The 14065-nt window shown below is 35.0% G+C and overlaps 1 protein-coding gene across 1 annotated transcript in view; it reads right to left on the bottom strand.

Annotated features, from left to right (window-relative positions):
* LOC150085781 (thioredoxin reductase 2, mitochondrial-like) overlaps positions 1-14065 on the bottom strand; it is a 143996-nt gene that overhangs the window by 41702 nt on the left and 88229 nt on the right. Inside the window, exons 10-11 of the mRNA XM_090373483.1 lie at positions 11459-11598; positions 1156-1251 (exon numbers count right to left, since the gene is read on the bottom strand). Of these exons, the coding sequence (XP_090229609.1) occupies positions 1156-1251; positions 11459-11598 (236 nt within the window). The remainder of the gene's footprint in view (positions 1-1155; positions 1252-11458; positions 11599-14065) is intronic.

Here is a 14065-nt window from a genome sequence, read left to right as displayed (position 1 = left end):
CATACAAGTCAAGAAACTGGAGAATTGTGAAATTTGACAAAAGAATGGATGAACCAAAAGTTAATCATGAATGTACAGAAATATATGGCAATGCTGTCCTTTCTTAGATCAAAATTTTATCTCAAATTCTTCAGTTGAATTGGGATTCAGAATCCACAGAAGTAACCCCCCCAAAACTTCAGACAACAAACTGAAGTGACAACTTCAAAAATTTGTCAAAATACTGAAGACTTGGTTAGGCAGGATAGACATTAAAGTGTCTATGACTGCCTGAGAATGCAATATTTCAGAGGGATTGATACTGACCATGCTCCATGGACACTTAGCCATGTCAAACATCAGTTCCCACCGGGTGCCAAGAATGATGACAACTCTTCAGAAACAGTGCAAGTTCCAAATCTAAATAAAATTTTGTTCTTAACATAAGCACAAAATGATAACAAAAATAATTTCAGTATCAATGCATACTTTATTAAATACTTTCACTGTCTTTTATACTACCTATTCCAGGCAGCCTTCACAAATTATCTAACACTTTCAAAAAAGACTGGAGTAAATACCCTTTTCTGGAACACATTATAGCTCCATTTCAGGTGCTTTTGTTCTTGAAAGGATCCATCCAGTAATCACTTCTTTAACATAAAAGCAGCATTTTGGAACACATATAGTTTACTATTTTAGTTTTGCAATTTCACTGTTAAACATGATGACAATACACTGTTTTGTCTTTGTAAATGTGTTCTAGATCAAGTATATTTTTTTTTTATTGGTGGGTTGAAAATAATTTTCTGAGACCATGCAACTCTGCCCAGCCTTTAAAAGGCCTCAAGTTCCTCACATTATCAAAATTCAAACCTGCACCTTTCTAAATGGCATCCATTATCCTCTCTTAGCCATGACTTAACTGTGAATGAATACAACATATGTTATTACCTGGTATAAATAATGCATGAGTTTCTTAGCAGTAGCTAATTAAATTAAAAATTTAACCTGTATAATTAGGGTTCCTTTACAAATTCCAGCTTTAACTCTGATGGCTGCAAAATTTCTTTTTAAGTGTAAAGAACATACCAAATAGCTCAATTTAAAATTTCATTTTTTAATAAAGATAATGAAACAAAAAAATAAAAAGACGGGAAAAAAATGTTCTCTTACATTTTCATAATCCATTTCTTCTGAGGCACTTCCAAATATCCTTTGTGCTAGTAATTTTCCAGCTTTTATAGCAACTGGAGTCAATTCTGGTTTACCCTATAATTATAATATACATACAGCTATTACATCAGCTATTATTAGCAATGTAATTCGAATTAATAATTAAAATTGACTTACTATATTTACTTTTATTTGAACCTTAATCTTCTTAATTTTAAAATCACAAATCTAAAATGATCCCTTGTTTTTGGTACTTCAATACCAGCCTCAGATGATTTTCAGCATCTATTAATTTATTTTAATAAATATTTCCAGTTACTTTCCACAAGTATTTTTTCCAATAAAAATTACTCAGGAAAAAAAATTAAAATTTTTTTCCAATAAATTTCACAATAAACTTTAGATCTTAGTCCCATGTGATACTTTAATTTCTCTATACTTCTCTAACACACTTTTCTAATGTCTCTAATACATATAAACAGATTCTAAAGGTTTGATTGTGAACTTTGAAATACATACCATCACCAGTACACCAAAACAGATCTTATTTTTGATGTTGCTTAACGTAATGTAAATATATTAAAAGAAGGAATGAAACCCTGTTAAGTTAGATAAAATATATATAATATATGAAATAATATATTACGACCAGGCTGTCATGCACGGAAACTGAACTTGGGCTGTTACAACGTAAGATCGCTCATCGGTGAAGACAGGATATTAGAGCTGGAAAAGGAATTAGAAAATATGAATTGGAATATCATTGGTTTGGCTGAAACAAGAAGAAGAAATGAATCACTTATACGTTTATCAAGAAGAAATCTGCTGTACACCAATGGAAACAGTGAAAGGAGCGAAGGTGGAGTTGGCTTTCTGGTCCATAAAGATATAAAAAACATTTTGGAATTCAAAAGTACATCACCAAGGGTATCGAGACTACTACTCAGGATTACTAAGAGGTATAAGCTAAAGGTTATAATGATTTATACACCAACATCAAGCCATGATGATGAAAAAATTGAAGAAATGTACACCGAAATTGAGTCTTCTAGATGAACAGAAAACTCATTATGGGGGACTTCAATGCTAAGGTTGGAAAGAGACAAAACAGTGCAGAAAGGGGAACTATTGGAAATTTTGGAATTGGTGAAAGTAATGAAAGAGGTGAAAGACTTGTGGAATTTGCAGAATCTTGAGGAATGTCAGTAATGAACACTTTTTTTAAGAAAAGGATGAACAGAAAGTGGACATGGAAGAGCCCAAATGGATTAACAACTAATGAAATTGACTTCATCCTCACTAAGAGAAGATATATCGTGAATGATGTTACTGTCCCGAACAAGGTAAATGTTGGAAGTGATCACAGAATGGTAAGATGCACACTTGATATAGACATAAGGAAAAAAAAAGGAAAAAACTGACTCAAGTAAATAATACAAAGGTCATTTGAGATAACAGAGGAGGAGAAAAAGCAGTATGTACTGAAACTTAACACGAGCTTCTGCAGACTGCTCAGGACCAAGATATTGACGAGGAATATTACACCTTTCTGAAAGTGATAAATCCCAAGAAACCTACAGGTAAAAAGAAATCCAAAGAAGAAAAAATTAGTCAAGAAACAATTGTCATGATGAACCAAAGACAACAAACGAAAAGCAAGCAAAACACTGACAAGGAGAAAATTGAGTATACTGAGTTATACAAAGCCATTAGAAAGAGACTCAGAGAGGATATAAGAAAATTTAACACAAGAAAAGTAGAACAAGCATTAAGGGAAAACAAAGGATTTAAATCATCAGCCATGAGCAGTAATACAGAAAGACAAATGACACTGAAACTGAAGAATAGCAATGGTGTGCTTATAAATAGCAGAGAAGCCTTTATGAAGCCTTGTACATAAAGAATTGTACAAGGAGCAAGGGAAGGATGCCAGCAGTGGGGAAGACGGATCACAAATTAGTAACACATACAACATACCCGATATCCTTCCTGATGAGGTAGAACATGCGTTGAAGAAAATGAACAATCAGAAAGCCCTGGGGGAAGATGAAGTTACTGTACAGTTGATAAAATTGGGAGGAAGAGACATGACACAAAAACTGGCAAGACTCTTCACAAAATGCATTAGAAAAGGTATGAGGTCTAAGGAGCAGAATAATGCAATCGCAGCTTTGCTGCATAAGAAAGGAGATAAATTATAGACCAATTAGCTTGTTATCCCACATCTACAAGTTGTTCACAGGGTCATTACTAACAGATTAGAAAGAATACTTGATGAGAATCAACTGAAAGAGAGCAAGCTGGCTTTAGGACAGGATTCTCAACTATGGATCACCTTCACATAATATCACAGCTAATCAAGAAAGCAAATGAATATAAAACACCATTATGCCTGGCATTTGTGGATTATGAAAAGGCATTTGACTCCTTACAGCATAAAACAATGTTTCGGGCGCTGGAAAGACAAGGCATAGATATCCCATATATTATAATTTTGAAGAAAATATATGAGAATGGTGTTTTTGTTTGTTTTTTGGTTTTTTTTTAGGAGCATTAGCAACTAAGGCCATATTGCTCCGGGATATGCGGTGGTCATTCTCTGAACCTTTCCGCATCCTCCGTATTTGGTGGTGATGGGCTCGAACCCCAGTCTAATCAAGAGGCGTGTGCCACGCACTGCTGCTCCTTCCCACCTGGCTACATATAAGAATGCTACCTCCTTTATTAGAACAGACAAAGATACAGTAGTAAATTTAAAATTGAGAAAGGAGTTCAACAAGGAGACACAATATCTCCGAAGCTGTTTACTGCTGCCCTTGAGGAAGCTTTCAGAAGATTAGACTGGTCACAGAAAGGGGTCAATGTGAATGGAGAGCACCTAAACCATTTACGATTTGCAGATGACATTGTGGTCATAAGCCACAATCCCAAAGAATTGGAGGAAAATCTTAATCAGTTATGCAGAGTTAGTAAGGATTTTGGACAAAAGATGAATATTGCTAAAACAAAAGTAATGATGAACAAGTGTGCCACAGAAAGGGATATAATGATTGAAGGAGCAGTAATTGAAATGGTGGAGTCATATACTTATCTTGACAAGTCATTAGCTGTAATAATGATAAATGGCTGTAAGTCAAGAGAAGAATAAATTTTGGATGGATAGTATTCAGGAAATTAGTCACATACTGAGGAGCAATATCCCAATTTGTCTGAAATGTAAAATAATGAACCAATGTATACTCCATGACTTATGGAAGTGAAACTTGGGCACTCACCAAAAGAATGGAAGAGAAGCTGAGAACTACACAGCGAAGAATGGAATGAATTATATTGGGAATCAGACTGTTAGATAAGAAGAGAAACACATGGATTAGGCAGAAAACTCAAGTAAAGAACATTCTTATCAAAACTAATGAACTAAAATTGTCATGGACAGGACACATAGCTCGAAGACATGATGACAGATGGACTAAGAAAATAACAAAATGGTACTGAAGATCTAGAAGAAAACCTGGAAGACAACAACAGAAATGGACAGATGAAATTCATGAGTTTGTGGGTAGTAATTGCCATTGCACAAAACAGAAGGAACTGGAAAGTTGCTGGAGAGACCTTCAACCCTGCAGTGGATTGAAAATGGCTGATGATAATGATGATGGTCTGTTTATTTCCAGTTGGAAATTATACACAGATGGTAATCAGACATTTTGCGGTATGTTCCTACCACTTTAGTTATTATTTGACATAAAAAAAACAGAATTGCTACAGTATTTGACATATGCGATCCAAATATCAAACCTTTAGTCATTCTGTTGTTTGTAATGACAAAGTAGCAATGAGAGAAACTGCTGAAGTGGAAGGAACATACCAAAAAACATATGATTTCCATCTATATGTAATTTTCAAGTGAAAATAAACAGATAATTAGATCTTACAGAAATAAAAGTGCTTTAAACCCAATATAGCTAAGTCAAGTGCAAGAGTGCAGTAACGAGCTCTTGAGAAGACTGTGTTTCAAGCCCATGACTGCTAAATACAGCTAATGATTGTATTCATTGTCAAAATTAGCAATTGTAAACTCCTCTGACCTAGTGGTCATGCCAAGTATAAACAATTTTTTTTTTTTTATTTAAATTCCTTCTTTTAACAGATCTTATTCTAACATTATAAATGAAAACCGCCTTTCATTTATTGAAAACCTGATTTATTGTTAAAATATAACTTTACCTTTTTTTTTTTTATTTTTCTACTCATTTTCAGGTCTTAGAATCACGACCACATATTCACGTAATCCTGAGTATTCACAATCATTATAAACACTCAGAAGAGTGACAACAGTGGTTCAAAGAGACCCACTATTGTCACTCTTGCACACTCATGTTTATGTGGCCTTGTTGCTAAAACTTATCTCTAAAAATCACAGCTGTCTGATTAAATTTGTTTGTGCTTATTTTAAAAGATGGTGGACTACCCATAACTGCCAAACCACTGAAGTTTTAGAAGATGGAGCTTTGTAATTTTTATCAGAAATAAAAAGCAGATTTTTTAAAATCTGCTTTTTATTCAGACCTTCAGACCTGAAATTAAATTTCAGTGAAAAAATAAATATTTTCTTTTATTAACACAACTATGTATTTTAAAAAAAAAAAATATATTGTGTTCATAACCAGAGCAGTTTTAATTTATTTTAATAATTTAGTAACCAAGTGGTCACCATGGGTGTTTCTCTCAAATTTATAATGTACCTTATATCAGTAATCTCACTGATTTTACTTTTTTCTGGTTAACAATTTTGTTTACCTTAACTAAATTATCATATAATATTCATACACTCAGAAGTTAAAATTATTAAAGAAAACTATTAAAAATATTTATAATATAAATGTTCACTTCACTTTTACAGCTACAGTATTCTGCATTATATAATGCAGCTGCATATGAATATTAAAATTTTTTTAATAGCATTTTTTTTTTTATTTAAGTGGTTGTATAGACAGCGTTTCACACCATTTTTTCTCCCTTTCTTTGTTATCACACACTAAAAATATAAATAATTATATTCATAACTGCAACAGTTAAAAAAAAACATAAATAAAACATTTATAATATCTCCACAATACCATATAAATACTGTAAAAAAAAAAAAACCCAACAGGATGATTTTTTATGACAAACTGAACAGTTAATGCAACTATTCACAGGTATTTATTACAGTTGTATTTATTAATGAAAATTAGAAATTTGCAGAATTTATAAAAAAGTGCAATTTTATTGTAGTTTTACTATATTTTTACAAAAAGAAAAAGACTAAAGAAAAACTGTTATTGCAAAGAGACAGAGAAAGTATATTACAAACTGTTATAATTAGATGGATATGAGGTCAAATTCAGTCAATAAGGCATCTTCATCATCATAAACTCACAGTTCCCAGCTATGTGTCATCAGTAAATGTATTATGAGCAGGGGGGACCCCCATTCAGCACAAAAACAGTTTTTCACACACACAAAGAGCAGAAATCACAAAGACCTTCACCATTGTCACCAATTACAGCAAGGTCACAATGCTAATATGGATGTTTGCATTAGCTATTGCACCACATGAATCTTTTATAGGCACCAATGAATAAAAGATCAAAGAAATTAATGGATGGTTGACTCTGTAATGTTAATCTGTCATGACACCACCATCACAGCACTAAGAAATGAACGTTAATTAAATGCACCATCAATCACACAAACAGTAATCCCTCCAAAATCAATTGTAGCAACTGAAAGATGATCTATGCTTGAGCTACAGTGCAGCCCATTTTGAGGAAAGTAGTACCGTTTGGAGAAAGTAGTCCTCTTCTTAATCCTTTTTAAGAACTTGTATTCTCTAAATGCAGTCATGTGTTCACCCTTCTTCTGATAAAACAGCTTCACCACCAAAGCATAATTCTTCTTCTGGAGTACCATTTCAAGATCTATGGATTGCATGTGCCATTTTTGTTCTGAAATCCTCTCAGATGCACCATCAATGGTCATATGATAAGGTTACATTTGCATTCTTTCTTTCTTTCTACCATTTCTAATGGTTTTCACCTGCAACCAGCTAAAAACTTTAATTATAACCACTCTGTATAAGACAATTTGCTTGTAAAAGAAAATATAAGAGCTCTTTAACTTAGGTGAAAAAACTTGCAAGAAAGTGTACAAGCACAGATAAGCATCACAAATAATGAAATATAGTACAAAATAATGTAGAATTGTGTTATCCTATTCTATTTCTAAAACAGGGACAAGCTTTTTCTTCTTCATTAAAAAAATTGTGCCACACTGGTTTCAGTAAACTTGATTATAACCTACAAGGTATAGCTATTAAATAAACAGACTGTGCGTGCACCATTCATACCAAACACAACTGTGAAACAAAGGCACAGCAATTGAGCTTGAACCTTTCCTAGTTGTCTACCAAGTCACATTCCAACATACTCAATTGTTTTGCGGTGAGATAGGTTTTCATTATCTTGGGTTCAGCATTTGTAAAAACATATGATGCAAGAAAGCAAGCTTACACAGCATCAGAAAAAAAAAAAAAAAAAAAAAACTTCCCATTTCACCAATCCATTCGCTCCAAAAGTTTGTCCACTTCTTCCTTCAATTTATTTAAACTATCCATTTCCACAATGACAGATGGAAGTTTGTTCCAGCAATCAACTACCCGCTGCTAAAAGCAAATTTCTGCACACCTATTCGACGACTGTCTTTCCTCAATTTCAATTTATGCCCCCCTCAGGTTTGTAATCTGAGCAAGAGGAAGAATCCCATCAGCATAGAGCCTGCTCAATCCATTCAATGCCTTATGCACCTCAATCAGATCACCTGTGAGGTGATCTGATTGAGGTATATAAGGCCTTAAATGGATTAGTCACCAGATGCTGCAATTTATAGAACTTAAGCCTTTCTTCGTAAGAGCACCTCTCTGTTCCCCTCACCAGTCTTGTTGCCCTTCTCTGTACTCATTCTAGCAACTCTACATCCTTCCTAAAATGAGGCTTCCAGACCTGTACGCAGTACTCAAGGTGAGGCCTGACCATTGCCTTATAAAAGGGGATAATCACCTCCTTATCCCTGCTAGCAAAATTCCTGTATATCATTGACAGGACCCCATGACCTACTCTGGCAGCCTGTCTGCACTGTCAGAAAACTTTATATCTGACTGCACAATTACCCCCAGATCTCTTTCATTCTCCTCTACACTGAGTGTAACATCACTCAGTGGGTAAGTTGCCGCTTGTCAGCCCATTTGCCCAACTTTTCCAGATCCCATTGCAGCAGCATACTCTCATTACTGTTATTAACAACCCTCCCAACCTTGGTATCATCTACAAATTTTGACATTAAGCTTGATATACCTTCATCAATATCAAAAAAATACAAAACAACAATGGGCCCAACACCGAACCCTGGGGGACACCACTAAAAACATTAGTCCACGAAGAGCAGTGTCTGTTGATTACCACTCTCCATTCTCCCCCATTATAAGACACTGATTTACTGGCCCATTCTATTTCTCTGTATAACTGTTCATTGTATTCATCAGAGTCATTAGGCCTATAACAAACTCCTACCCTCATTTTTGCTTTCCTAGTGCTTATGTCACACCACGCTTACTCAACTGACTCTGTCCATTTATGTCAATCAGATGTACTTCCTTAGGTTTTATGTATTTCCTAACTAACAGCATAACCCCTCCTCCCTCCCTATCCTGTCCATCCTTTCTGTACTCATTGTACTCCCCAAATTCCAATTCTGCATTCCTTATATCTGTGTGACACCACAGCTCTGATATCTGAACAATATCTGCCTTTGATATCTTGACAGCACTTCAAATTCATCAAATTTATTCACTATACTCCTAGCATTGGTGTACATGCAAGTATAGATGCACCTGTTCTTACTCTTAGTTACTCTAACACAGCCCATGCATTTACTTGTTTTATGACTCCCAGCAGTTCCTGAAATCCCCAGCAATTTGCTTTCCAGGCTGCTGCTGCTCAATCCAATAGAAGCAGTGCAAGAATCACTTGAATAGAATAGAATATGCTTCCACTTCTGCCTGTGGCTACTGTTAATCTATTAGTCTGTGAATCCCCCTCCAAGCTAGCAGTTTTCCAATCTACCTAACATTGCCTTGATAGCATCAGCAAATATTCTTGCACCCTTTCTATTTAAGTATAACCTATACCTGTAAAAGCAATCTCTCCTGTTAACAAGCACAAACCACGCTAAGAAAAATTTTACCCCATGAGCCTTGCTATTTGTTATTTTGGTTTTTAGGAGCATTAGCAACTAAGGCCATATTGCTCCGGGGATATGCGGTAGGCATTCGCTGACCTTTCAGCATCCTCCGTATTTGGTGGTTATGGGCTCGAACCCCCGGCCCTCCCATGAGCCTTGCACAATCTCTCCAGGGCCGAATTGTTTTTGCAATTTTCTGTAAAAATGGCAGACAAAGAATCAACCTCAAATAAATATAAATAATCATACACACATGAACAATTTAATAAAACTAATGAAAACACCAACTGAAAGTTACGAGTCGTTACATCAAGTCTATGGGGAAAATAGTATATCTCAATGGCATAAAATATTTCTACAAGGAAGAGAGACTGCGGAAGATGACTAACAACCAGGCCATCTAGTATCAATGAAAGCTGATGAAGATGACAACTGGGTAAGGACACTGATTAGATGTGATCATCATTTAAGCATTATAATGGTTGCATCAGAACTCAATATGGACAAAGAAACTGTTAGACAAATTTTAACTGAAAATTTAGGCATGAGAAAGGTATGTAACAAGATAGTGCTAAAAATTTTTAATGAAAATCAAAGAATGAGATGACTCCAAGTTTGTGAAGTTATTTTGAAAAAAACTGAAGAAGAGCCAAACTTTCTAAGTACTGTAATTACTTGCGATGAAAGTCCACCCTTCCAGTACAACTCAGTAACTGAAAGACAGTCAATATAACACAATAGGAAGATAACAAAATCCCCTGGACCAAAAAAAAAATTAAAAGAATGTCAAAATCAAAAACCATGCATCTTGCTTTTTTCAATTTTAAAATAATTATTATGGCTGAATATGTCTCACCATATCAGATTATCAATCAAACATACTACATTGAAGTTCTAACAAGGCTGCATGAAAAAATTTGAAGAAACAGACCTGAATTGTGGAAGGATAGTTGGATGCTCCAGCACACAATGCACTCTCTGTACGCTAGTTTCTGGCCAAAAAACAAATACCTGTGTGTGAATATACACCCTACTCACCACAGCTTGCCCCTTGTGACTTTCTCTTCCCTAAACTGAAATGTGTACTTATGGGAACCCATTTTCAGTCCATTGAAGAAGTTCACAAAAAAAAACATACCGAAGTGTTTTTTTAAAAGGGCTTACAGAAGATGACTTCCAGAAATGTTTGTGCTTGGAAGAAACATATGGAACAGGGTGTGCAAGCCCAAGGCAATTATTTTGAAGGGGGATAACTAGTAAACAGGAATTATTTCATTATATTTATTTTATTGCAACAGCCTTGTCATTTAATAGCCACACATCTTATCTCAAGGAAGTTGGGACATCTCTTATCTCAAGCCAGTTGGGCCTATAGTTTTTGAATAAACTTTCGTTTTGTTAACCAAGGCACCATAATGCAGTTTATTGGAAGAAAATAAAGACTTACTAGAAGAAAATAAAAATAGACATCTAGCACCAATAGGGTGAGGCCACCTGCCACGCTCACTCACTAAATTGTTTCAAGTGATTTTTGGGGATTGAATGACATAACAAGAACTATGGCCATCACACGAACTATGGTATTCTGATTTAACATCCTCAGACTTTTTATGGGGAATTTACATATTGCTAACAGTGGAGGACACTTCCAGCATTGTTTATAAACTATTATCTATTATACTGATGATAGATTGCATATTCATTTGATCATTTTTGGGTTTACTTTTAAAATGAACATCCTGTATAAAAGCAGAATACAGAAATTTTTCAATAGAATATGCACTTTTACATAATGTAATGTTAATTTTCATTTAATACAAATCATGTATAACAGGATAAAGACAAAATTACTTGGCTATAGAAACGTGTGACTTTACTGATAGTATATGACTAAAGGAAATTATAATCGCATATATGCATTTACCATTAGAATTTCCTTCCCCTCAGTTAATGGGAGGGGATTTAGAAATGGGAACCATATTTATGTATACCATCTAATATATAATAACTAAAAAAAACTCACATACAATACATCTCCAATAGCATATATATGTGGAACAGAGGACTGTTCATTATTTTTGTTTCCAATAACTTTCCTTGTATCATTATCAAGTTTCACTCCAATCTCCTCAAGATTCAGACCTCTGGTATGTGCTTCTCGCCCTATTCAATAAAAAAAAAATAACAAAAATAAGAAATAAAGACTATTAGCCTTCATGAACTAAATAATAAAAGTAGAGTATTATTTATTGAAACAGACAGAGATAACTAATAATCTGTGCAACTACAAAGATCACAGTACTTGTTTATTGTTTCAAATAAGCACCAAGGCTATTTTAATATATAAAGTAGCAAATTACAAGTGCAGTTTGTCTTAAAAGAACTAATCTTTACATAATTATAGCTCTTATAGCATGTATGAAAATTGGTGCATACAAATATTTCTTCTTGGGGCATACTGCAACAAGAAGAAATATTTGAGAGGTGCTAACAAACAATTAAATACACTAATTACACTACAAAACTGTAAACTAGAAGTAGAAACCAAATAAACAAGTAAGAGCCTGCACTTATCCAGGAAAGCACAACAGCATGGAATCGTGCAATTATGGCACAGCTGCTGCCTGAGAAAACCATTCAAAAGTGAAAAAAAAGCACACATTAAGAGAAATAGTATTAATAGTGGCAAACAATGCACAAAAACTAGCTTATACAACATCAGAAAAAAGAAACAATTCTGACATAACCTGTCCAACGCTTCTAATAATTTTTCTTTCATCCTTAAATGTATTCAAAAAACCCACTTCCACAACACAAAACATAAGTTTGTTCCAACTAGCTAAAAATAAATTTCCTTACATCTATTCTGCAACCCTCCTTTCTAAGTTTAAATTTAAACCCCCTTATGCATGTTAGCATTAGCATTAGTAGAGGCATAGAATACAAGAAAGCAAGCTAATGTAGCATCAGCCAAAAAAAAAAAAAAAACCCTCCCATTTCACTCCTCCATTTGTTCCAAATGCCTGTCCAGCTCAGCCTTAAATTTATTTAGGCTTTCAACTTCCACAACAAAAGATGGAAGTCTGTTCCAAAAATCAACTACCTACTGGCAAAAGGTAAATTTTGCCATCTATTCTACAACTGTCTTTCTCAATTTGAATCTGTACCCCCCTCAGGTTCGTAATCTGAGCAAGAGGAAGAATCCCATCAGCATTCGGCTTACTCAACTCATTCAAGGCCTTATACACCTCAATCAGATCACCTCGCAGGTGTCTACTCTCCAGGCGCTGCAATTTTCAGAACTTAAGCCTTTCTTCATAAGAGCACCCCTTTGTTCCCCTCTCCATTCTTGTTGCCCTTCTTTGTACTCGTTGTAACTCTACATCCTTCCTAAAAGGAGGCCTCCAGACCTGTATGCAGTACTCTAGGTGTAGCCTGACCATTGCCTTGTATAACAGGATAATCACATCCCTGTCAGCAAAATTCCTATATATATATCATTAACAAGACTCCATGCTGAGCAGTGTAGGCTGCCCTGGCAGCCTACACTGCTCAGTGAACTTCATATTTTACTGCACAATTATCCCCAGGTCTTTTTCACTTCCCTGAGTGTAGTACCACACAGTTGGTAAGTTTCTCTTCGGTTATTGCTCTGATTTGCTACATACATATCCAATTTCTATAGCAGTCTTCCATGTGCAACAGTATCAAAAGCTTTCCTGAAATCCAAGTGTATGACATGATATCAAAATTATTTTTGGCATACTGTTCCTTTATAACTACATCATAGTGTCCAATGAAATTTGTCAGACAAGACTTCCCCTTAAGAGATCAATGCTGTCTAAACTATAATTGCAGTCTTGTCTAGATTATCTTGCAGTGCTTCTTTAACCAGTGATGCCAATATTTTCCTTGAACAGAAATTAAACTAACAGGTCTGTAATTACTCTGCATTCTGATCCTCTTTGTGAATTGGAGACACATTTTCACATCTCCAGTCCATGGAGACCTCTGCTGAGTCCAAGGAAGCTCTCATAATTATTGTTAAGGGTTTGCTTACTTCCTTTGCTGCCTCCTTTAATATAACTGGATAGGTCCCATCCACCCCACGCACCTTTTTTATGTTCAATTTCAATAATTTCTCTTCCACTTTGCTCTCAGTTATTACAAAATCATTTAGCTCCCTGCTAGAGTTTGATAAGCTTCCGGCTTCCACTTCTCTACAGACTTTGTCATGTGTGAATGTAGATGCAAAATACTCATTCAGTTTGTCAGCTACCTCAGCAGGTTCAACAACAATCACACCATTGATATTGAGTGGACCAATCTGATTCATCCCCTTCCTTCAAGAGTTTACATAAAGAAGTTCTTGCTGTTTTTCTTTACATCCTTTGCCAACGATTTCTCATAATCTGCCTTCACTTGCCTAACCTCCTTTGTGACTTGATTACAGACTAGCTTATATCTACCAGAGTCTTCTGTGTCACCTGATAATTTATACACATATCCCATGCATTTTAATTCTCTGCCATGAGGCTCATTAATTCATCTGCCATCCATTTAGCATTAGCAAGAGCACATGATGCATGAAAACAAGCTCATATGGCATCGGCCAAAAAAAAAAAAAAAA

Source organism: Mastigoproctus giganteus, chromosome 5, assembly GCF_048544385.1.
Source record: "Mastigoproctus giganteus isolate SK-2022 chromosome 5, ASM4854438v1, whole genome shotgun sequence".
In the NCBI taxonomy this organism is placed as follows: Eukaryota; Metazoa; Arthropoda; class Arachnida; order Uropygi; family Thelyphonidae; genus Mastigoproctus; species Mastigoproctus giganteus.
This window is presented reverse-complemented; position numbering and strand designations above follow the sequence as displayed.